The sequence below is a fragment of the Pempheris klunzingeri genome, chromosome 21 (genome assembly GCF_042242105.1).
Source record: "Pempheris klunzingeri isolate RE-2024b chromosome 21, fPemKlu1.hap1, whole genome shotgun sequence".
In the NCBI taxonomy this organism is placed as follows: Eukaryota; Metazoa; Chordata; class Actinopteri; order Acropomatiformes; family Pempheridae; genus Pempheris; species Pempheris klunzingeri.
In genome coordinates, this window is record NC_092032.1 from 602,894 (window position 1) to 629,299 (window position 26,406).

The window sequence follows — 26,406 nt, forward strand, 5'->3', positions numbered from 1 at the left end:
TCAGCATTGCATTTTTCCAGTTTCTGCATCACCACTCTGCATCATAATCAGGTACTGTGTATATTTGCAAAAACATGTATTTTGTTCTAATCAAGAAGTTTATTTGCTGCCAGCTACCTTAGCTATGTCATTGTAAAAAGGTTTGTTAACAAGCTTGCAATGTCTACTGGATGTTATATGGAATTCCATAGCTCTCATTCAGTTTTACAACAATCAAATAATTGCTTCCATTCTGACATCTACATTAATAGGAATGTAGAAGACACAATTACAGTAATTACGTGGCACACTAACATGTAAGCAAATATGTTAATTGAAAGCTGGCATAATAGTTTGTTTGCATTTTTCACCTGAAACCCTCAAGTTTTCCAAGATTGACATTTAATGAAATTTCACTGGCTAAACATGTTTGAATTTAGTTTTAGAATTAGAATTTATACAACATTTAATGAGATTGGTTTAGTAAAGTGTGTTTGTCTAGCTCACCATGATGTCTGTGAGCGTGCTAGCTCACTTAAGTTTGTGGAAAAACCTTCCGGTGAAACTTCTAGCCAACTGAACTAAATGATTTCTTTTCTTTGTTTTAGTAAATGCTGGAGCTTGTCATGTGAGACTCAGAGATGAGAGGCTGTGAGAATCCTAATGTTGATCTGTTATCACCAGAATAAATGACTGGTTAGAGCCACAAAGTGAGTCATCCTGTTCTTCATCACACAAACGAAGAGAGAGTACACGGAGTGCACAAGCATTGCTGCATTAAAAATGAGAAAAATAAAATAGATATACACTTACAATGTGATATGTACATTAGAGTACAATTCCCTGCATGGATCAGCCAGCTTGGATACACTCCTCAGAACTCTAATGATGATGGAGTCTGCTTCTTTCTTTGTTAACGTTTGTTCAAGTTTTACTCTATTAAAAGAGAGTTTACGGCAGTTCTGTGCAATGTATAATAAGAGCATGAAAATAAAACAATTGATGTATACTGCCTTTATGCCTGCAAAAAAATTAAATTCAACAGTCTGAAATTTGTTGGCTCTCTGCCTAGTCAAGAAACAAAAAAGGAGAATGTTTCTTGCCTTAGTTTAAAATGCCCAATATCTTCCATATAAAAGCTTATCTGCTCCTCTATCTATCATCCCTCCATCCTGGTTTGCTGCTGCAGCAGAGAGCACTGTGTGTGCATCAAACCTTCCTGAGGAACAAAGAACTGCACTGAAAGTATGCATAAAAAATTGCGCACATATATACGTGAATAGGCACTGGACAGTCCGTGTGTGTCAGCGTGATGAGTTACTGTGTGGCAGGAAGTAAAGTACTAATTAAAGAAAATACTGTTCTCTGCAATCACGCCCCAGACAGCCTGGGATCAATTTACCAGGAGGGTGCCAGGACTCCATTCTGGACCGTTCTGGCTCACTTTACTTCCAGGGTGATACACACATCATTCCTGCAAATTTATCTGCCACTATCAGTTTATTACTGAAGCTCACCTATGCTTTCTACACTTGGTATGGTTGGATAATGTGTGTCTGTGTACCTTGATGTAGTCGTAGACACAACTGCTAGAGGTGGCCTCTAGCTGGAAAGTAGTGAAGGTGTAGTTGACAGTGTTTCCACTACTGGCCTGGATGGTCCAGCTGCAATAGGAGTTGGCTGGGTAGTCGTTGGGAAAGTTCAGTGACTCCACTGTGCCTTTGTGTCGGCCTGAGATGAGCACGTTTTGGCACTCTGAAAAGCAAACACAGCCAGCCAATAATACACAGTATTAATAAATGTTGGGTGGTCATTTACAATTACTGTGTGGGAAACTATGATTAACTGAGGCCCTTTCAGCTTTCCATAGTTTTTGTACTTGAGGTGTATGATGCGATGAAGCCTCCAGTGCTGACGCTGCTGTCAGTGCGTAGTTTGATGTAGAGCTGATTGCTGGAAGAGTTGATGGGGATCGGCAGCTGACTGCCACACAACTTGGCCAGCTCTGGGGCACTGCTGCTGTTACCATCATACACCTGAAAACACACACGTTGAATACATTTATAAGTCTTATTGGACATGTGTATAATGGCGCTTTTCCACTAGCACCTACTCGGCTCGACTCGACTCCGTCTTTAGGGTTACCACTAGGTGATAGTACCTGGTATCAGGTACTATTTTAGTACCTCCTCGGCCGGGGTTCCAAGCAAGCTGAGTTGAGCCGAAGATGTGACGTCAACATACTGCAGGCCACTGATTGGCCAGGGAGTGACATCACTGGATGACTCATTAGAGCGACTCATTCACAAGAATCAAACCCACCGTTTTTAAAACGCTGGAATCAGCGACCGGGTGTTTTTATTATTTGAACGAGGTGAACGGCTCCACACAAACCAAACACTCCATGTCCTTAGTTGTGTTGTTTGTGCCGTATACAAATTACACCACCAGAGTTTCAGGCTGCCTTGCTATGACGACCCCACTCACTTTGAGGTGATACACTACTGTAATGGAAAGCCAACCAAACCAAGTCGAGTCGAGTCGAGGCAAGTAGAGTAGAGCTAAAACTGTGTAATCAATTCAATTCAATAACTTTATTTGTCCCTGATGGGGCAATTGATTGTGCAGCAGTGGAAGCATAAAAGAACATAAAATACATGCACACTTGAAACAATAAAATAAATAGAAAATCACATCAAACAAACAAAAACAAAACACTACAGTCAGGCTACCTTTTCCTCTTGGAGTTAAGTATGGTGATGGCAGATGGAACAAAAGAGTGTTTATATCTGTTTGTTTTTGCTAGTGGAAGTCTGAGTAGTGAACCGGATGGGAGAAACTGAAACTGATGATGTAGTGGATGGGAACAGTCGGACAGAATGGATTTTGCTTTCTTGTACAGCTGTTTGTTATAAATGTCCTGTAGGGTTTCTTGGGTAGTGCCAGTTATTTTGCTGCAGAGGTTGACCACCTTGTAGCTTTTTTGATAAACCCATAACACTTGTCTAGGATCCTGTCTTTCCGGGTGGGACAGGAAACATACTGGAAAAGCGCCATAAGATACTATGCGAGTTTATTTGGTAAAATGTCTACAGTATGTTCTATGGCTGCTCCCCAGTGGTCAGAGATAGTCACTAGTTTGTGAAATAATAACAATACTACTGCTAATGCTGCTAATAATAATAATGATAATAATAATAATAATACAATGAAGAAGAAGGAATATAGCCATAAGTGGCAATGATCGGGGTACAACCAAGCTTGCAAGCATTTGGATGCTTGTTTCTTATTTAATTGTCAAGATACAAAGCTCATCACTCTGCCCTGATGCACTGACTATACAAATCTATTTTCAGAAACATTCGATGTAGCTTATGACCTTCAGTGGAGATTGTCTCAAATGCCAACATTTGTAGCTATTTTTGATAAAAAGCAATTGTATAAAACAACTTTCTGAGAAAAACTTTTCCATTTTTAGAAAAGAAGACCAGTGGAGCAAAGATGCAGCTGACTTGACAGATTAAAAAAATGCATGAACTGCCTCATAAGTAAGTAAGTAAGATTTGAAACCTGGACCTCTGTATCCCCAGAAAAGGTGACTTACTAACTGCACCACCAGGGAAACATGACACCATTATAACTTCCCACAAGGTGAGGTAATGACACCACATGTGGAAAAACCAAGGTATACTTGTCTATTTAGAGCTGAACAGACTGATCAACAGGTATCCCAACAATCTCTCATTGCTAGCGTTTTTTGAACATCAATATTAAGTTTGATAAGTCAAGTGTTCAAACCATAAAATTCTCATCTTAAATCTGCTACAAATGCTCTAACATACTGTGAATACGTACAGCAAGGTAATCAAACGAGCAGGCAGAGCTGGACTCCAGGTGGAAGTCAGAGAAAGAGAGAAGGAGCTGGCTGCCCTGACTGGTCCTGATGGTCCAGTAGCACTCAGCATTAGGGTGGTAGGCCAAGGGGTAGTTAGGAGAGGAAAATGACCCATATGCTGTTGTCAACATCCCTCCACAGCCTAGAAAAAGGACAGGGAAAGAAATCAGATGGGCAGGTACATGTGAGTGTAGGAATGAGGCACTTTAGGTATTTGCGTAGGCATTAAAACAGCTTTGGCTCAATCTTCACATCAGTTTTAATGTGCAAATTACTGTGACTCGCTTAATTTCTACATTTTAACATAGAAAGTGAAATGTGATGTAGAGAACATGATTGTTGTAACTTTATAATGGATACTTTATTTTGTATCGTGAAGTTGGACTGCAATCACAAGTCATTCTTTTGTCAAACTGGTTTGACAGATGTATTGTCAACATGTTTGTAAAAAGGAAGAAAAGGGGCCTGTGGAGATGCATCAGAGATGATCCTTCAGTTTAAATGATTGACAGTTGATCGGGCAGGGCAACAGAAGGATATTGTAAACTAGAAAGTGGAATTTCTGGAGAAATTGCGGTGTGAATGCTGTCCTGCTGACGTCATGCTGCACTGCTGCTGACATGCTGCCCTAATGCTCTGCTGCTACCCTGCTTCTGTCATGCTGCTCTGCTCCTTTCACACTACTCTGCTGCCATCTGGTGGCTCAAACATCACTAACGCGATGCTCGTCAGCTGTCAGGTTGCTGTGGTGACGGTGCCTGCCGAGCGAGTCTGTTCTCAAACGCAGATTTCAGCTGAAAAATGAGAAATGAAATGAGAGCTCTGGAGCAGGTTAGAAAAGTCTTTGTCTGTCCCTCCCTCCTTTTTTCCCCGTCTGAGTTAACATGGCAGTTAATGAGGCAGTCGGTCGGCACTCGACCGAGGCTCGTACAACGTACTGCGTGCGTTTCTGTGTGTTCTGAAGTATAAATTGGCTGTAAACCAGACACTTTTGAAGTGGTGGTGGAAAGGAGGACCATGAACAAACTGTTGTCCATTCTGGACAATCCTGACCACCCACTCCACCCACTACTGGATAGACAGCGGAGCAGCTTCTCAAACAGGCTGGTTCAGCTCCGCTGTCACAAGGACCGATACAGGAAATCTTTTATGCCAACAGCCATAACCCTGTTCAATAACTCACCTCTAGGTGGCAGAAAGCTTTCAGCACCCTCTGCTATTTAACACTAATATGTACTTCTGTTCTTCAACTTGCACTAATTTTATTTCAATCGCACTTTTTTATCTTTTTATCTGCTTATTTATTTGTCTCTCTGTTATTTCTATCTATCTATCTATCTATCTATCTATCTATCTATCTATCTATCTATCTATCTATCTATCTATCTATCTATCTATCTATCTATCTATCTATCTATCCATCCATCCATCCATCCATCCATCCATTCATCTAAATTGTGACTGTGGGTGAAACGGTTCGGCCAAACCAGCAAGTTAAAGACAAAAATTTCAGGCGTTTTTTTCTGCTCCTCCACGCTCTAGCGATGACATCACCCACTCTAGCTCGGCCACATACACACTCATGTAAAATGAGATTTTTTTAAAAGGCGACCGTGATGAAATGGTGAATGGGTCAAATGAGGTAGAATGACGTGCTGAAAGAGGACAAGATGATGAAAATTTTAAAGCTTCAATGGAGTTTCTAGCTAAAAGTATGAAGGAGCTGTGAGGGCTAGAAGGGCTAGAATTTTCTCCATTCATTCCTATGGGGAAATCTTGACAGTAAATATTGAATATTATGGAAACTGTGTTCTTTTCAGGGTCTTGTCTCATTCTTTCAAAAGTTTTTTTTAGGTCAGCAGTGGTGAACGTCTTGGAGTTCAGGTATGGAGACCTTCAGTGTTTAGAATGCTCCTTACTGTAGAAACTGAAACCTCAGTGCCTGCTGCCACCAAGTCTTACTGCAGGTCTTTTGCAGTCACTCAAGGGTTTTTGGCCTCCTGCATCCTCAGAAATCTGGTGGCAGCTTTTAATAGCATCCTCTTTCTGCCACGCCCAGGTAATGCAGCCAGTGTTCCTTTAGCTTTGAACTTGTGAACTTTGCTTCCAACAGCATCTCTTGGAACATTCAGCCTTTGCTATCTTTTTGTATCCTTTTCCATGTTTGTGCAAAGCAATCATCTCCTCTCTTAACTTTTTGAACAATTCTCTTGACTTACCCATATTTCTAACATGTAACTTAATGTCTCTGAACAAACCCCCCTGTCAATCCAGGTATTTCATGTGTTCTATCTCAATCATACCTGATGCAAGTAATGAGGCCCTTGATTAGTTTCATCAGATGTGCGTGAAACAACACCTGATTTGCAAATGAGTGCTCCATGAGAGATTATGTTCAGGGGATTGAATAATGTTGAGACTGCAGCAGTCATTAAAAGTGGCATAATGTGTTGAATTTGGAGAAACCACCTGTAATATTAGTTGTGTTGAGATATTTTAATAGTTCTTGTTTGAATCATTCACTGAACACAGCTGGAAGTTTGTACATGTCACCAATACACCTAATTTGCATTGGGGGTTGGCCTGAAGTCCGTGTCACCATCTACCAATGACAGAATCGTAATAAATGCTTAATTCCAGGTGGTGGTCATGAATTGCCACTCTGTCCTTTACTTTTTCTGCTTTCCCTGGCAATAAGTAGCCAATCTAACATCAAGAAACACTCACCAGTCTGTGTGCCGTCCCAGTGGGCAGTAAATCCACGGTGTGTGACAGAGGCATCGGAGTGGAATCTAACCCAAAGACGGTTGCTGTGGGACACCAGGACTGGAGGCCTCTGATCAGCACAGAACTTACCAATCAAGGGAGATGTCTCATAGCCACCATCCCTGCAAAAGCAGACGAAACCTCAAAATATCGATGGTCGTATTAGAGACAGACAGATGTGTCTGCTGTGTGCAGGTAGCTTAAAGATAACACAGCTTGATCTGGCGGCCGAGTAAAGACGCGTCATATATCCACAATGTCACCACTTCTGGTTAGAGACCTGTGATGGTGATTTTGCATATTCTTTTCATTTTCTTTTCTCTCTCACACCAATGGAAACTCCTCTATCCTCTTATATATTACATATTAAAGGTTCCCCTTCTCACAAGATAGTCCAACTCTACCACCTTTCCTTACCTGATCTCCACAAAGTCAAAGTTGCAAGAAGGAGGGGAGCCCTCTAGTTCAAAGTCTGTGAAATTCAACATGATCTGCATGTTGACCTGCACAATGATCTTGATGATACAGTCTCTGTTGTTGGGATAGTACTCAGGGTAGTTGGGTGAAGTGAAAGAGCCAGTAGGGGAGGTGAAGGTCTCGCCACAGTCTGATGAGAGAGAAAGGTTTAAGCAGAACAGTATAATCGGAGTAATATCTTTTCATTTTGTCTGAATTAAATGTACTGTATATACTGGGGGTTACCTCTATTAAATGTTTCTTTTCATTTACATTCAAGCAGGTATGAAATTTTGGTCAGGGTTGAGCACTTTCACATCCGAATTTCATATATAGCTGCTATCAAAAGTTCTGTTACACGCTGTAGTGCACTTGCTCCAATATCATTAATATCACTAACTGCAGCTTTGACAGAGACTGTACTGTAACAGAAAGCTGCAGAGCTCACATATAATGTCACGCTGCCACTTTTCCATATAGTGAAGGACTCAATCATCTTGTTTGAGTTAACTTTACTAGAATAGAAAATTGACCAAATCAAACCCGTCAGGTTCAACTTTTGTTCCCCCACAGCACTCAGGACATAATTTTGCCAGAGGCTCAATTTCAGCATACCCTGTGCCCACACAGTGTCATGAATGAGTAGGGGATTTTTTCCAGAGGTAAAACTTGTAGTGCAACCTGAGATTCTGAGTTGTAGTGTTGTTGTCCAAAGATAACTTATCAGTAGTCTCAAATGTATTCAGTAAAAACTGAAGAACAGACATTTTCTGTGTACCTGTGGTGGCATTGATGGAAACATAGCGGGCAGAGAATCCCTCTGACACCAAACTTGAGTCAGACACAAACAGAAGGGTCAGTACGCTGTCAGTACTGGTGATGGACGGAGGCACGGAACGACCACAGTATCTGCACACACAAAGAGCCCAAATGTCTTTCCTCATGACAATAGATACACATTTACACACACACACACACACACACACACACACACACACACACACACACACACACACACACACACACACACACACACACACACACATATATACTGTATATACATACATACATAAGACACACATATATAAAGCCTGCACCTGCCAATCTTGGTTCCAGTCTGCACAGTGCCATTGTCGTACACTTCCAGGTAATCAAAGTCGCAGTTAATGTGGTACTCCAGGTTGAAGGAGTCAAATGACAGCCGAACCAGGCTGCCTGGGGCAACATTGATGTACCAGGTGCAGTTGGCACCATGGGGGTAGCTGGTGGGGTGACCAGGGCTTGTGATGGTACCTGAGGGACTGGTCAGGGTATCACCACAGCCTGGTACAGGAAGAAAAGAACAACTGGTCAACTGTAGAGTAGAGTGGCTTGAGAGGGCACACATATAAAACAATACTGAACTCCATTCTGGAGATTGTCATGTTAAAAGCAGCGGGTATGGTCTCTGAAAGTTTTAAGTTGAAAAGCACAAGTACATGGTGAACTTCATTATACCAGTAGATTCTAATGTTTCAGCCAATTTACTACAAATAATGAATGTTTTTACATAACTGCCGAATATTTTCAAAGTATTGTGTAACAGATAAGTTTAATTTTTCCACCTAACATGAGAGCCACGCTTTGAGGTTACAGTAATAAACAAAGACTGCACACACATACTACATACCTACTGCATATGTCTGAAATGATGATGATAATAATGCTAATGAATAATGATCTGCTCTCACCCTCCAAGGCAGAACCATAGGCTGCTTCAAAGCCATGGTTGCTAACAGAGGAGTCTGTCCTGAAGTGGATGTACATGGATCTCTGAGTGGACTGAAGCCTCGGGGGAATCTCAACACCACAAAATGTCCCCAGCAGAGGAGAACTAGACGTGGAGCCATCCCGGACCTGGGTGAAAGAATGAAATATGCATCATTATAACTGATCCACTGTCCTCCTCTCACTCTATCAGTTTAGCCACCCAGATTTTATATGTCCTTATCCAGGCAAATCAGCAGGCTGGGAAACCGTGGGACTAATGAGACCAATGGAGAGGAAGGATACAGGGAAAGAGAGGGAAACAGAAACGCCTACACCCCACATACAAAAAGGCTCAGTAACCAATAAGTACGTAAGTAAGTCTGATTCAATGTAGTGCAGAAAAAGTTTCTATTCCAGTAATGGAATAAATGCAATAAAACACCAAGAGTCTGAGGAACCAAGGGAGATGGACTTTTCATTTTGGTATTTATCCATATATCTATATATATGTAGAGGCTATATACTGCATATATATCCTGGATGACAAGCACATTTCTGCTGCTAAACTCAGACAAAACTGAAGTTATTCTGCTTGGCCTTAGAGACACATTTTCTAACAAAATAGCTGCTCTGGATGGCATTACTCTGGCCTCAAGCTCCACTGTGAGGAATCTGGGAGTTATCTTTGATACGGATTTGTCCTTTAACTCCCACATGAAATATATTTCCAGGACTGTCTTTTTCCATCACGTAAAATCAAGTCCATCTTGTCTATGAATGATGCAGAAAAATTTGTCCATGCATTTGTCACTTCCAGGTTAGACTATTGCAACTCGTAATTATCAGGCTGTCAATGTCATATTCAATTTATTTCATATTTCAATTACAGTTTGATTTTATGAATGATTTCATTTACCTCAACAAAGTCAAAACGGCAGGAGCCTCCCTCAACGTCAAACGACAGGAAGTAGAGGGTGACCACATGGCCCTCTGGCTGGTTAATGACCCACTCACAGTCCTTGTTGTGGGGATAGGCGTTGGGGTGGTAGGGAGAGCGCAACTGCCCAGTCCCAGACAAAGTACCTCCACAAGCTGAGGAGAGGGATGGTTGATGGTTGGTCAGTGGCTAATGGAATTGATCATATAGATTCAAATCTTTGCCTGGATCTGTGCTCCTCCCCTTTTCTGTTAAACTTTACTCTGTTGTCTGAAACAAACAATGAGGACTAAATATACAACTGAATAACCATTCTCCATTCTGAGAATTTATGAAGTGTCACAGTCTTTCCCAAGCCAATTTTAAGCCAAATTCTCACACATATGATGCAAATCTCTCCCTCCCCTAAATGTAATCATGCAGAAATGTTTTGTCACACCAATGTTCTTTACAACGTGAAAGTTACAAGTTCTACTTCTGAATCTATTTTCACTGTGAAAATATTTGTCATTCCAGTTTCATGGTCATTAAGATTATCCATGATCTGACTTTCACTGCAGTGCACACCAGCATGTATGCACAAGCAGCCAAAGCTGCCCGGCAAAGGGGGTAGGGTGGTGCTGACACAACATCCATTGTGTGGGAAGGAGAAATAACAAGCTAAAACCTAATGCTACCCCATACCCACAAAAACAAAAATGGGGCAGATTAAATAATGATGATAAACTATGCAGGTTACATCTCTACCAGAATGTCAGCTACTGATACCATGAACCTTATCACAGATTAACTTTGTTTGAGATCTGTAAAAAAATCAGTTTAGCACTGAAATCAGTTAACATCCAGACAAAAGAAATCATATTTACCAACAGCTCCTGTCAGAAATCTGAGACATTGATGTCATCAAGTCAAAATGTGTCTCCTCCTGATTTCTGCCATGACAGTGTCAGATGTTATGATATTTAAAAACAAGTGTGTGTGTGTGTGAGTGGAATCTCACCAACAGTGTAGACAGCCCTGAAACCAGCCCGGCTGACTGAACTGTCGGATCTGAAGCGAATCCACAGGAAGTTGGTGGATGACACAATAGGAGCTGGCAGGGAGCTTCCACAGAACTTGCCTATCAGAGCATCAGTCTCCATTCTGCCATCACGAACCTGGAAGGAGAAAGGGTAGAGGGGGAGAAAGGAGAAGGAGGTAAGAGATGGAATATATTGCAGTCCGTGTGTAGGCTGCCAGTGAACATAATGTAGGAAACAATTAAAACCACATTTTAAGACATCAAGACATATGTTTGTGAGTCATAAACAAGGCCTACCTCCACATAGTCAAAAGCACAGCTGCTGTGACTCTCCAGGTTAATGTGAGTGAAGTTGAGGGCCACCTTCTCACCTGCTGGCAACTGGATCAAATAGATACACTGGCTGTTGTGGGCATAATCATTGGGCCAGTTGGGGGAGATGATGATGCCCTCACTGTTGGTGAAGGTACCGCCACAACCACGGTCACCTTAGATACAACACACTTTACCAGTACATGAAGGCATTTCTTTCAGGAGCTGATGGCAAGACCACTGACACAAACAAGGGGCAGAGGATAGGGTTACCGGATACCGGAGAGCAAGAAAAAAAAGGTAAATTTAACTAGTTAGTAGGTTTTACACTTCCAATACATAGTGACAATACATTTTTTTATTGATGTTCATGGCCAACTAATTGTTATCAATATTAATGATATAAAGAATGTTCCAGCATAACATGACATTTGGTAAGGTTGACATCAGAAAACCTTACTTCCATAAACTAATTGCCAGTAATGTTCTGATCGCATTAATGAGTTTGTTAAAATGTTTTCTTAAGAACCGTTTTCCTAAGTACCTTACTACCCCACTAGAGCACTGTGCTCCCAGACTGCAGGCCTACTGGTGGTTCCTAAAGTCCTCTAAAGTAGTGATGGAGCCAGAGCTTTCAGCTATCAGGCTCCTCTCCTGTGGAATCTCCTTCCAGTTTGGGTTCGGGGGTCAGACACCCTCTCTACATTTAAGAGGAGACTAAAAACCTTCCCTTTTGATAAAGCCCATAGTTTAGGGCTGGATCAGGCCTTGGACCAGCCCCTAGTTATGCTGCTATAGGCTTAGACTGCTGGGGGGACTCCCATGATGCACTGGGCTCCTCTCTCCTCCTCTTCCTCTCCATCCTGATGCTTCATCTCTCTTTAATGTCTGTTACTAACTTGGTATCTTCCCTGGACCCTTTCTGTGCTTTTCTCATCTCTCTGGTTCCTGTGGATCCTGGTCCTGGTTCTTCTGGCTTCATGAATCACTGCTGCGGATCATTGGCCACTCGTCATGTTTTTCAGTGCTACCATATTGCTAATTTATTAGCCACACTCCTATTGTCAGTGCTGTTTGTTTTCTCTCCCTCTCTAACCTCCACCCAACACGGACCCTGACAGAAGCCGCCCACTTCTGAGCCTGGGTCTGTTCCAGGTTTCTTCCTGTTAAAGGGGGGTTCTTCCTGCCACTGTTTCCTAATATAATATCTGATGCTGCTCATGTGGGGATTCTTGAATCCTTAATGTTGAATTCCTGAATCGTTGGGTCTCTCTCTTAATTAGTTTGGTCTAGACCTGCTCTTTATGGAAAGCATCTTGAGATAACGCTGTTATGAATTGGCGCTATATAAATAAAGATTGATAGATTGATTGATTGATTGAAAGCATATATTTAAGGGCTGGATCAGGCCTTAGACCAGCCCCTAGTTATGCTGCTATAGGCTCAGACTGCCGGGGGACTCCTATGGTGCACTGAGCTCCTCTCTCCTCCTCTTCCTCTCCATCATGTCTCATGTCAGCCAAATGTCTGCCTCTAACTTGCTATCTTCCCCGGAGCCTTTCTGTGCTTTCTCATCTCTCAGGTTCCTGTGGATCCTGTGGATCCTGTGGATCCTGTGAATCCTGGTCCTGGCCCTGCTGATGTGGTTCTCTGGTTCCTGTGGATCCTGGTCCTGGTTCTGCTGATGTGGTTCCCTGGTTCCTATGGATCCTGGTCCTGGTCCTGCTGATGTGGTTCTCCATCAGCCTATGGATGTGTGTCTGTCCAAGGCTACAGCCTGTCCGTCCTTGGGAGCTGGATCTCTCCTTCACTGTGGTGCTCCCGGAGGTTTCTCTTTTCCCATTGGGTTTTTTGAGTTTTTCCTTCCCGAAGAAGGAGGGTCATAAAGGGTGACTGATCCATCGGACCGATCCATTGGCCTCATCGACTGCTGGACTCTTTATTAGATTGTTTGTTCGGTTGCACTTGTTTATTTCAGTGAACTTTGTAAAGCACTGTGAGACAACTCTGTTGTGATATTGGGCTATACAAAATAAATTGAATTGATGAAGTTGGGTAATATTACTTTAAATACAGTGGAAACTGCTTTCAGTTATTTTATGCTTTTTCTTTATTCATCATGTAGATTACATTTGTGTATTTATTACATTAATATAAAGTAAGGAAGTGGACAACTTCACTATTTATTACGTTATTTGTGATCGCTTATCAATCCACTTCTCTAGGGAGGCGTCAACCACAGGTGCTCTCCCCATGCACATTTGTTTTCTGTCTCATCACTGGCAGCTATGACCGTTTTGTGCTGGTTGAATAGACTGAGGAACGTTTTGATGCCACGTCTCACCTCGTTTTGGCAGTTTGTCATAAGCTTCAGGTTTCTGCAAATGTCATTAATGATTTCAATTTCAGTTCACCCCGACCACCTGTAGACCACACCCAAGCATACATACACTGTCTTACTTGGTATACATTTGCTTACTTGGTGATGTCGTGTATGTAATATGGAAGCCTCGATCAGAGACACTGAAGTCTGAATGGAAGTGGAGCCATGCAGCTGGACCGGTAGTCTGTAAGGGGGGAGGTGATGCAGTACTGCAGTACTTCCCCAGAATGGGGTCCTCAGGCAGAAGACCATCTCGGATCTATAACATTTGACCACACAAAACAATAAATAGAAAAACAATAGGAAGAAGTTGTAAGGTTGCACTCCATTGCTGGCATGTTACGTGGAGTGGTATCACAAGTGGCATGCACTGAACAATCATTTCACTCCAGAAACATACCTTTACACTGAAATGCCTTATGTAGCTTTGCTTTAAAAACAACAAATGAATCATGTTTTTACTAGACAAACACAATGTGGGGGTGAAAGTTGACCTTTGAGTTCTCTGTGATTTCTTTATTGATTTATTTCTTCCAAATGTGAAAAACACAGGCATGCATAGCAGCGTTTCTCACTTCTAAGAAGTCATAGTTGCAGTCAGGGTGATGCTCCAGACTGAGAGTTCCAAATGCAAAGTTGATAAGCAAACCAGGCTCTACGGTCACTGTCCAGTAGCAGTCGCGGCTAGGTGGGTAGTTTCCGGGGTAACCAGGTGAGTTAATGCTGCCATAGGGGGCGGTTAGTTCACTTCCACACACTAAGATGGGAAAGAGATTATAGGGAAGAGTAAACAATTATTTTCACTTTGTCTTTCAAAATCATTTGTGAGCTTAGCTGCTAAAAATGTGGAGAGGGACACTGAGAGTAGCAGTACTACACATGTAGTTGTAGAAGCATTGCATAAAGGAGGACATTTACATTGTTAACATTGTTTTTTCACTGCACAGTGGTTAAAGCCAAAGAACTAAGGTTAATAATTCTAATAATATTGTACATGTACATTGTACTGACATCTGTCACTCATTATTTACAATTAATGGCCAACTAATACTTATTATGAAATGATTGAGCAAAGTACTACTACTGTACTACTACTGTAATGAAAGCAAACAATTCATGCAAATAGCACACAGTAAAACTGTGCAATGAAAAGAGGAGGATTATGGTAAATGCTCTGTATTTGTATTTCTCCTTTCAATTACTCAAAGCGCTTTACATCACATCCTCATTCACCCATTCACACAACATTCATACAGGAGGAATCTAAGTTGGAGGAAACTATTCTTTCATACTCATTCACACACTGAAGCTGCTTCAGGAGCAAGTTGGGGTTCAGTGTGACAAGGACACTTCAACACATTGACCCATAGGAGGTAGGGATCAAACCCCTGACCTTCTGATTGAGGGATGACCCACTCTACCACTGAACCACAGCTGCCATTTGAGTCGCTGGAAGTCTTTAAATGTGAAACAGCTTTACATCGAGTGATGAAAAAAAAACTTGTAGGGGGAAGACACAAGAATTTAGTTGCGAGTTAGCCTATAATTTCTGTTTAAACAAGAAACTCTGAGCAGCTGAGTGATGAGTATCACATCTCTATTGTTGTACCAGAATCAGTAATATTGTGGAAATGTAATACTTGAGTTTTGTTCTACAGTCTTGAGATATTCTGCCACCAAAGGGGCGCAGCAAATGCAAACAGTTGATATTTCCTGATCAGCTGTATGGACCCTAGAGTCATGTCTCAACTGATGCAAAATGTTCATGAATGATTAAAAATGGCAACATACAACACATTTAAATTTCTAGTTTCTCAGCACCAGCAGGTATGATCCAAAGTCTGCCAGCTGATCTTCAGAACAACAGGAGCACACCAGCAAGTTAGCACAGAGCTGCTGCCTATCAAGGAACAAAGGAGCGACCAGAATCTCCAGCCTGCAACCAGGACAGCAAGCACAAAGAACCAGAACCTTCTTCCAGCCTGGTTCATCAACAGGCTAAGAAGCAGCAGACTGAAGGACCTTCTTCTTCTTGTATTGGTTTTGATTTGCTTTAATGTTCACAGAGTTTAAGTATTGTGATGTGCTACAGTTTACTGTGCAGCCAGAAAGTTTAGATTTGATGTTAGTTTGCTCCCACAGACACAGGGTCTACAGACTAACCATCCTCTCCTCTAACCTGGTACCTTTATCTACACACTCACACATACAGTGTTACAATAGGCCTTGACTGAGAGACAAAGCTAAGCTAACAGCTACAGCACTTAGCTTTCCTTTGTCTGCCTCTGACCCACACAGCAGGGGGTCTGGGGGCCAGTTTGTAGGAAGTCAATACCTTCTGTAGTCCTCAATGTCATAACCATTTGCCTGTTCACATGTACACACCGTCTCTCTCTCTCTCTCTCTCTCTCTCACCCACACACACATACACACACACACACACACACACTCTCTCTTCCTTTAGTTTGTTAGCTAGTAAAGTTAGATTGTTTATATGTGTGACTTCTTTATGTTTTATTAAATGTGTTAATACACATTTAATAAATACAGCTGTCAGTGTGGTCATTTTGGTAGTTATTAAGTTAATTATTAATCATAATACCAAATTGATAGTTTAGTATTTTATGAGACTGAAACAGTTGAAACAATCTTTTTCCTCGTTTATGTCGATGTCCCAATCGAGGTGGACTTTACACTAAGTCCCATTAATCTTCTGATAGCCAAATTTCCCCAGACACGGTGCAAACACCAACATTTTTGTGCCGCCGTGTGAGGCAAGGTACTATTTAGCACAACAGTAGTAATATGATTATCGTGACTTCTATTGGCCATGATAATAGTGTGGTGAAAATCTGAAATGTTGACAGCAAAAGCAAAAGTGTTAAAGACAAGAGTGAACGATTCCTGCTATAATAATCTTGCATTTACTCAAATGTATTTACACACACACATTTATGCATGTATGTGTATTGGCACAAAAAGTCATTTAAATACATTTGATAAAGTATGTTGACGTGTGCATCATTTCAAAACTCAAGACAGTTAATGACCTTACATTTCTTCGATCAAATTTAAGTGTTGGTGATAAATTCTAAGGATTAAGCATCAACTGAACCAAAAACCATGAAACACCCCTACCTGGGTCCTGAGACTGCCAAACAACTGTAAAGCCGCGACCGCTCACAGAGTGGTCGGAGCGAAACCAGAAATACAGGGAATTGTGGGAGCTGTAGACGTCCGGCGGGTTATTTTGACCGCAGTATTTCCCAATCATGTAAGCAGAGGCGCTGTCCCCGTCATGGATCTGAAGGAAGTCATAGTTGCAATTGGTGCTGCTCTCCAGATGAAAGAAAGGGAAGGAGATGTGTAGAATCTAAAGAATAGAAAACACAGAAAAGAGGAGATCAAAAGATCTCTGTCAGTCTGCTATATTACATGGAATACTATCCACTAATGCTACAGTCCTCATCACTCTCTTCCTCTTGTAGCTTGTTCTTGTGGCCTTAGAGCACAAACATTTGTGTGATGTGATTGACTTGGTCTCAACAACCCCTCAGGGGAGAATGAGGTGATTTCAGCCTGTGGGGAAGTTGAGCCACCCCTTGTTTCTAGGCTACCAGAGACCCTACACCCTGTGGAGAGAGGCCACTGGAGTAATTGGTGAGAACAGTTCTGTTCAAAGAAGTTTTGGTGTCAAACGTGAGTAAAGGTGATTTTATGATCAAGGAGTCACGATTCTGACCAGTTACAGACAACTCTGAGAATAATTCAAACACGTTAGGACTTTAGGAAGGCACAGTTAATGCACTTAAATACCAGAAGTCTGTGTAATGAGTTTAATTAAATCAACTTAAAATAATCATAGACTGATATCTGAAAGAAACCTGACACAAACACAGTATCGAAAACTCTGGGGCTTTATTACATAACTACAACTTGTACAGAGTAGACAAAGTTAGAAGAAGACCTGGTGTGGCTGTGAACGTGATTATCTGTTACAATGTTAAATGCTGTCACTATACCACACTGGCAGTCAACTTATCTAGTAATAATTCAATAATGTGGTGGGTATATAGCGATCACCCTCAGCTATCCCTAATGCACTACAGAAACTGGTAGACTTGCTTGAATACAGCAACACAAAGATGCTGGTTTTAGGAGATTTTAACCTAAATTGGCTGAACAATTATCCAAATAATCTAAAAGATATGTGCGACAATCTCAGTCTGTCACAGCTGATTAATAAGCCTATCAGACCCAATCTTAAGGGTCCCTCTCAGGCAACATTAATACATTTGATTCTGTTCGATAGGAGTTTTTCCATTTGTTAGCCTCTGGCCTGCGTTACAAATACTAGAATACAAAGATCGAGCTCTAGCATTGTTATCAAAGAAATGTAAAATCATTGGTGTTAATGCTGAAAGCACAACATATGTTCTTCTGTGACAAAAAAGTTTATTATTGGTGTGAATGCTGAAAGCACAACATATGTTCTTCTGTGACAAAAAAGTGTATTATTGGTGTGAATGCTGAAAGCATTCATTATTGGTGTGAATGCTGAAATGTAGGTTAAGTCCCTGCAGACGTAGTGATGTGACAGAACACCACAGAAACGTACGCAGCTCCCGCTATGAGCCTCGGAGCGACGGGAGTGCCGACCGACTGCCCCATTGACTGCCATGTTAACTGAGAGGGAAAAGCGGACAAGGGAGGGAGAGACAAAGGCTTTTCTAACCTGCTCCAGAGCTCTCATTTCACAAGATAGAGACCTTAAATTACATGTATGTGTTCAGCAGACCCTCTTCTCTCCACTGGTCTGCACTTTATGGCTGTGACATGTACCGTTTTGAGTAAAACCTGGATTTTTAGAGGTGTGTCACGCAGCTGAAATCTGCATTTGAGAACAGACTTGCTTGGCATGCACAGTCACCATGGCAACCTGACAGCTGATGAGCAGCAGCGCATTAGTGACATTTGAGCCACCAGATGGCAGCAGAACAGCAGGGCAGCAGCAGTGCAGTATGGCGGCAGCGGACAGCATTCACACAGCAATTTCTCCAGGAATTGCACTTTCTAGTTTGATTAACAGGCTTTTCTCAGTGACATTGCTCATAATACACATCATACCAGATGAACACCTGGCTTTGAAATATTGTTCATGTTCATTTCTCACTATCATTGATAAAGCACTGTTAAAGAAGCTTAGAGTTAAAGACAGAACAAGCCCCTGGTTCTCCACAGAATTAGCAACAATGTTACAAAGTACACATTCTCTTTAAGAAAAATCCATTACACATAATTAATCTCTAGCTCTTTTGCAAATCCATCTCAACTTTGGAGATCAGTAAATAAAAGTGCAAACAAATCCTTTTTAATCTTTCCATCTCTACTGGCGTCTTTCATCGAGTTTGAAAATCGGCACATGTAGCCCCACTGCATAACGATGGTGATAAAAATGATCTGTGTCATTATTAGTCCTGGAGTCAAATCATTTCTTTCAAGAAACTCTGTGTTAAATCCGCACTAGTCTGGGTTCAGAGCTAAGCATAGTAACATTGCTGCTGTTACCTTGGTTGTAGATGATAGATGTTATACCTCTACAGAGGCTATGAGATACTGGTTTTGATAATAAGTCTATGACTATCTGTCTAATCTGTCATCCCCCACAAGCTCACCCACAAACTGTTCTCACTCGGACTACACCCCCTCCTCTGTGACTGGCTCCTGGACTTTCTGACTGGCAGGCCTCAGTCTGTCAGGATAGGAAACAGGACTTCAGCCAGCATCATCACAAACATCGGCACACCTCAGGGGTGTGTCCTCAGCCCCATCCTCTACACCCTGTTCACCCATGACTGCTCTCTGCAGAGCATCTACAGACCCAGAGTCCACCGGAGGGCTGCCTCCATCATCAAGGACCCCACCCACCCCCAACACAGACTGTTCACTCTCCTCCCCTCAGGCCGGAGGTACAGGAGTCTGAAATGCAGGACATCCAGACTCAGAAACTCCTTCTTTCCCTCCGCCATCAGGCTCCTTAACAGCCAATAGGAGTCAACAACTACCTCTATCTGCACATTCATCTGCACATTCACTTTACTTCATGTTAAGTTGCACATTTTGTAAATATATTTTTGTGAATATATTTATATGTTAGCAATAGCAGTTTATATAGCAATAGTAGTTTATATTTATATTTTATATTTTATCCTCTTCTTTTTTACTCTTTGGCATTCAGTGTGGATGGCAAAGTAAGATTTTCATTGTACAGAGAAACCCGTTTCTGCACTGTACACATGATAATAAACGCTTTGAATCTTGAATCTTGAATAGAAAACAGTGTGTAATATTGGGAAATCAATCAATCAATCAATCAATCAATCTTTATTTATATAGTGCCACTTCATAACAGCATTATCTCAAGATGCTTTACATAAAGAGCATGATCTGTATTTCATATCATTCTGTATATTTACCACTGTCAAACAGAAGTTCCACAAGGTTGAATATTGGGTCCTGAATGAAGTTATTTTTATAATATTACATCCCTTATTACAAATTGTAATGCTCATCTATATGTACTAATATGTACTCAAATTAAATAATTCCTCATAAAAAGGAGGCGTGTCCGGGTCGATCAAGAAGATACCCACCCCACGCCCACTCTTCACGGTAGATAAAACTACTGCGTCTTCTTGGTCTTTTGCTTTTGTCTCGTCGCTTTTTGTCTTTGCTTTCACTTAAATCTTAGTTTTCAAAAATCCTTACGCTAGCAGCGAACCAAACCATCGCTGGCTGGTCTGTTTTCTGATTGACTGACAGCTGCCCGCCTTCAAGAGACTGCACATCTGCCTTAAACTTGGGCCACGCAAGGGTACCGGAGCCACTGAGGAACCACTGCTGTCTGAGTCTTCGAAACGCGACCACTGTGCCTAGCTGGTACCATCTGGTTCTCTGTGACCGCCTGGCGGAGCCGACCAACAGTCCGGGGTCCTCGCAGAAACTGATGCTATACCTGAATCATCTCTACAACCTAGTAGGCAAATGAATTACAACATTGCTTATGGTGATTAAGAGTTGGTGTCGGTATAGCTCTGAGATCTATCTAAATCTTTAGGAAGTTATTACTCATTAGTCATTGATATCCCGTAGCCCTTAAAATTAAATCCCCCTAAATCGAATACTGTTTCCCTCGTTCTCTGGTAAATCTGATCATCTAATTTCTCTTTTACCATCATCAAATCCACGTCGTTGTCTGTGAATATTTCTTCAGGGCAAAAACAGAGTCCCCTGTCTTTGAGAACTTACGGGTTTTGATTATGAGACAGTTCAATGCTTAATTCTTAAGGTTCAATTCCTAAAACAATTTGTGCTAAGAAATTGTTTTCCTCTGCAAAAGAGGTGGTGCCCCTTTCGACAAGAGCAATCTAATAAATTTGTAAATTAAATAGTCAAATCAAATCAAAGACTTTATTGTCACATGCTCAGCAGTTACATGGCTCACTGGCAGTGAAATTCTTGTGTCTCTGGTTCCAGTAACACTGCTAACAGTATCAAATAAAAACACACCAGCAAGCAAGTAAATAATATAAATAAGGTATATACAACAACTAAAAAATAGAATAAAATGTACAGCTTAATAGATAAATAGAGGTGCAAAATAGGGCAGTGCAAAACTGTTTGTGCAGATTATGGGCAGTTTAAAAGTCTTATGGTACAAAGTAAACACTTGACAGGAAAAGGTATTCACGTTTAAGTAAGAGACCGCCACTGACCTTGTTTGGGTCAACGCGAATCACCCAGGCACAGCTGACCTGGTGATCGTATTCGTCATGACCTGGGTTGTTGGGATAACTGAAGGAACCGGCAGGGCCAGTCAGGTAACCTCCACACTCTGGAACACACATGCACAATCAGAGTAGCACAGATAACAGAAGATCTCCAGTCTGCATAATGAATGGACAAAAAGGGCAAGAAATGGGGTGCACTTCTGTCTTTTTGCCATAGGCACTGAAAAATAATGCTGAACTCTGATAAAGTGTAAGAATATTCTTTTTAAAGGATATGCAAATATTACTTAGTATATTACTAAGTATTATGATTACTGATGAAGAGTGCTAGTGCAAGTACACATGCCCCATCATCCGTGGCTGTGGTCTGTGATACGATACGATTGGACATATATGACCACAACAGCTAAAACAAGGTGAGCACAGGTTGCTCCGAATGGGCCATAAAGTAGAGATAACAGTCACACACAATTGTGAAACTGTTTTTCTCATTCACAGCAATACATTTCTGATATTTCTATAACTCAAAGCCCAAAGCAAAAAAAATGAATAAAGATCATTCTAATATACACTGTTGCCCATGAAGTTGGAATAAAATGGTTTTTTTTTTACCTCTTCTCATGAAATGATTGTGACAATGTGATTTATTCTTGATAAATAAAGTGTATATCTTCTCAACTTTATTGATCAAACTCTTCCAAACAGATCACAGTGAAACTTAAACCACAATTAACCTTTGCAAACTGTGTATTCAGGCTTTAACAAAATTGGGGGGATTGAACAATTATTCCAACTTTATGGGCAACGGTATATAAGCATAGATTTAGAATGATAGATTACTGGTTGTACTATATAATTATATGGGTGATGATAAAATATTTAACAATAGAGTGCCTGTAAGCTCCTTATCACAGGCCCCAAAGTCTGTTAACCAGCCCAGTCCCTTAACTTCCTCCTCTCTGTGTCTCTGCACATCCATTCTATTCTCATTTTGTCCTTGCAATTTCTTCCCACTTCTTCTCTTCACCTCCCCATCTTCATCTCACTGAATCACTGCTGGGGATCGTCGGCCACTTGTCATGTTTCTTTCAACACGATCATATTGCCAATGCTAATTTTTTAGTCACACTCCTATTGTTAGTGCTATAGTCATTGTTAGTATGTTGGTTGCTGTTTGTGTTGTCTCTCTCTCTCTGTCTTTCTCTCCCTCTCTAACCTCCACCCAACAACACGGACCCTGACAGAAGCCACCCCCTCTGAGCCTGATTCTGTTCCAGGTTTCTTCCTGTTAAAGGGGAGTTCTTCCTCCACTGTTTCCTAATATAATATCTGATGCTGTTCATGTGGGGATTCTTGAATCCTTAATGTTGAATTCCTGAATCATTGGGTCTCTCTCTAATTAAAGAGTTTGGTCTAGACCTGCTCTTTATGGAAAGAGTCTTGAGATAACGCTGTTATGAACTGGTGCTATATAAATAAAGATTGATTGATTGATTGATGATCTCAATACCTTGCTGTGGGGTTTGGCAGAGTGGTCCAGTCCACTGCGCAGTGCATGTACATATGAATCCATTATTGCCATCATTGCAGGTTCCTCCATTCTGACAGGGGTTGCTTAAGCATTCATCTATATTCTGGTCACAGTTTACTCCTTGCCAGCCAGAGTTGCAGTTGCAGATATAACCAGGAGCAGAGGTGGTAGCCTGTGATGGCATTAGTGTACTTAGTCATTTGATCGTGGAATTTTTGTTCTTGAAAATATCATTAACACAAAAACAAGGTAGAATTTATCAAGCACTGAAAGACAGAGTCAGACTACGCCAACTGCGACTAATTACTAAAACATTTTTACATCACAGTGGGCTTTGGATAGGTACACAATACTTGATAGTGGGATCAATTTGTTGTTTGTTTTAGTCTAAAAAATAATACAGAATATTACCAGATTTATCCATTAAAGTGACTGCAGATAAAGTTAGAGACATTATCTTTGTCATAATTGCCATACAGCGTCCCACCATACATACAGGCATACAAACACACAGTCGCAAACACTTACCACACAATTTCCATTGACACAGGGGTTGTTGGTCTGACAGATGTTGCTGGTCTGGGTGCAGCCAGTTGGTCCATAACCATTGCCTATGTAGCCTGGCGGGCAGGTACATATAGGGAGGCTTGAGTCTGGTCAATGTGGAAGGGTCAAATGGAAAGAAGAATACATGGTCATGTCCAGCACTGCACATTTCACTCTTAAATTGGTCACACACCAAACGAAAAAGCCTTTTCAACACACTGTACTGAATCTTCTGTAGAGATAAAACTGTGAACACTGTTGCTCCTGTGGAACCTCCTTCCAGTTTGGGTTTGGGGGGGCAGACACCCTCTCTACATTTAAGAGTAGACTAAAAACCTTCCTTAGTGATAAAGCCCATAGTTTAGGGCTGGCTCAGGCCTTGGACCAGCCCCTAGTTATGCTGCTATAGGCTTAGACTGCCAGGGGACTCCCATGATGCACTGGGCTCCTCTCTCCTCCTCTTCCTCTCCATCCTGATGCTTCATGTCTCCTTAATGTCTGTTACTAACTTGGTATCTTCCCCAGAGCCTTTCCGTGTTTTTCTCATCTCCCACATGTGGTGCTAAATTTAGAGTAAACATTTGACTTTACTGTAGTTGTGCTTCATGATAAAATGTAGAACAATGTGAAGGCAAGAGTTATTTGAAAATATCTCTGTTGAAAGACAAATTAATTAAAGAGTTTGATCTAGACCTGCTCTTTATGTAAAGCTTCTTGAGATAACGCTTGTTGGCGCTATATAAATAAAGACTGATTGACTGACTGACTGACTGATTGACTGACTGATTATGCCAAACCATTAGTAACTATGACGATCAACACCTACTCACAAAGACAACGTATGGATTTCACTACTACTTTAACTAAAAGACATAAAGCGCTGATGTCGTGATAGGATTGTTGCCTCTGCAAATATTTTTCACGTTTACAATGAACAAGGGAAGAATAACACAAAATTTAAATTCAGGAAAAGAAAAAATCACAGCCCAAAAAATCACATTATTAATCAGCTTAACCACAAATGATTTTGCCTATGCTCATCCACGATGGAAGGCACAGTAAGAGAATCATGCATGTTTGCTTTACCTGGGCTGGAGGAACAAGTAGCTAATGGGTAACAGCCTCCATTGTTGGTGGAGCAGATATTGGTCTGGGTGCACGTTCTTCCATCCCCCTCATAACCTGCACAAACAGTCACCTTTAAAATCAGTCACTCAGAGGTGTCAGTCACCAACATTTTTTTTTTTATTTATCACAGCTCAGAATGGGCTTCACTTAATTCACTTAAAGGTTCTCCGTTAAGAGTAATGTTACAATTTTAACATTTTCAAAATAAATGAATTAGATAAGTAAATTGATCATTGATTAATAATAAATAGCATCTTGTCTTTCTCAAAAGTTTGCTCTTTGGAAGACTTTTTCTTCTCAGCCACCCAGGAAACAGGTCTGGCTAGGGTTGAGTGTAATGAATAAAACAGTATTATCATGTAACATTTTTAGCAACATATTTCATGGAAATTCATAAATAAAAGGCAGTACTCAAACAATGGTGGTGTCTCAAATCATAACCATGTGATCAGCACAAACAAATCCCTATACCTTAATATATTACTACTATATTGAGAAAGGGCAAAAGGAAGGAGATGAAAACTTGGGGTATGGATCTTAAGGAAGGGATGTCTTTGTTAGATTTAGATGTTCCATGAGTAGGTGACCACTTCATCACATAACCTGTAATAAACATAGGGCAACTGGGTAACAGGAAGTTTAAATTAATTCTCATAACACAGAGAGGTGCTAGGTTTCATTCTTTCTGACTGTCAGAGGCGTATCTACTACTTAGATATCATCATACCCGTGCACAGGAGGTTGCATATGACCTGGTTGACGCAAGCAGTCGTCTTCTTTTCATTGTCTTGACTAACTGTGCAGGTTGTGTGAACAGTTAGCATTGACTAGCATTAGCATTTTACAACAGTAGCCTCATAGCTGATCCCTATGAGCTATGTTCTCTTGGAGCTAAATCAACCAGTCCCTGTAGGAAGGGCAGAGGCTCCTCTGGTGGGCCCTTCCTCACCTTGGGAATCTCAGGGCAAATGCATCCAGACCCCTTTGGGCAATTGGAGGCTGAACCCAGAGACTGTTCAGATGACTGCTGCACTCCCTGTTAGAACCAGTCAGTCTACTGGGTCAGGACTCATACTTGGCCAAACTGCCTCCTGAATACTATCTTTCTGGTCCCAGTACACATTTTATAGACATATGCAAACACACACTGTTGCTGGTGGCTCCAAGCTGGTGAGGGGATATGGTCTTTTTGATTATGTGTTTTCACCTCTTTCACAGAGGCAGGATTTTCAGATGCAATTGGGTGGGCACATTTTGCATCCCTAACAAGAACGCCTTCCGCTGTCTCATTATTCAGTACTTGCAGTCAGATTGGAGCTCAGATCATTTATTCCACCTTAATTTCAAGAGCATCCTCTTGTAGAATGCTGTATGTCAACATGCAATTGCATTGTGTGCAAGTCTTTGGAAATGTTTCTGGATCAATGGATCTCTTTTCACTACCTGGGAAAGCAGCCCAAAGTGGGTGTTAAACTCAAGGCTACAATGAACATGTAACATACCTGTTCCTGTGGACAATTCATAGAACCACTGTTTCAACAGTATGCTATTACTGCTAATCAATGAAACTGGCCACACTAGGCATAAGGGCAGTGCGTAGGTGGACTGTATGGACCTTGGAGATCTACTCTACCTATGTAAGACTAGAACAGGGAATGACTAATGACTGAGGGGAGTGAACTGAGGTGTTAGTTGGCAATCAGACTGCAGGGTTTTATTCTCCGATGGGTTGTTTTCTCTACTCCGAGCTCCTCCACATCGAGAGGAGCCAGCTGAGGAGGCTCGGGCACCTGTTTCGGATGCCTCCTGGATGCCTCCCTGGAGAGGTATTCCGGGCAAGGAGGCCCCGGGGAAGACCCAGGACACACTGGAGGGACTACGTCTCTCGGCTGGCCTGGGAACACCTCGGGGTC

General features: G+C 41.5%; 1 protein-coding gene across 1 annotated transcript in view; it reads right to left on the minus strand.

The window, feature by feature from the left end:
* The window catches only part of cubn (cubilin (intrinsic factor-cobalamin receptor)), a 97,871-nt gene that overhangs the window by 60,411 nt on the left and 11,054 nt on the right, over positions 1–26,406 (minus strand). Inside the window, exons 10-27 of the mRNA XM_070852865.1 lie at positions 24,452–24,547; positions 23,348–23,472; positions 22,799–22,991; positions 21,274–21,392; positions 16,637–16,871; positions 14,074–14,255; positions 13,595–13,757; positions 11,101–11,291; positions 10,783–10,939; positions 9,762–9,937; positions 8,827–8,992; positions 8,194–8,419; positions 7,875–8,005; positions 7,058–7,247; positions 6,602–6,762; positions 3,835–4,016; positions 1,859–2,015; positions 1,544–1,734 (exon numbers count right to left, since the gene is read on the minus strand). Coding sequence (XP_070708966.1) covers positions 1,544–1,734; positions 1,859–2,015; positions 3,835–4,016; positions 6,602–6,762; positions 7,058–7,247; positions 7,875–8,005; positions 8,194–8,419; positions 8,827–8,992; positions 9,762–9,937; positions 10,783–10,939; positions 11,101–11,291; positions 13,595–13,757; positions 14,074–14,255; positions 16,637–16,871; positions 21,274–21,392; positions 22,799–22,991; positions 23,348–23,472; positions 24,452–24,547 — 3,041 coding nt within the window. The remainder of the gene's footprint in view (positions 1–1,543; positions 1,735–1,858; positions 2,016–3,834; positions 4,017–6,601; positions 6,763–7,057; positions 7,248–7,874; positions 8,006–8,193; positions 8,420–8,826; positions 8,993–9,761; positions 9,938–10,782; positions 10,940–11,100; positions 11,292–13,594; positions 13,758–14,073; positions 14,256–16,636; positions 16,872–21,273; positions 21,393–22,798; positions 22,992–23,347; positions 23,473–24,451; positions 24,548–26,406) is intronic.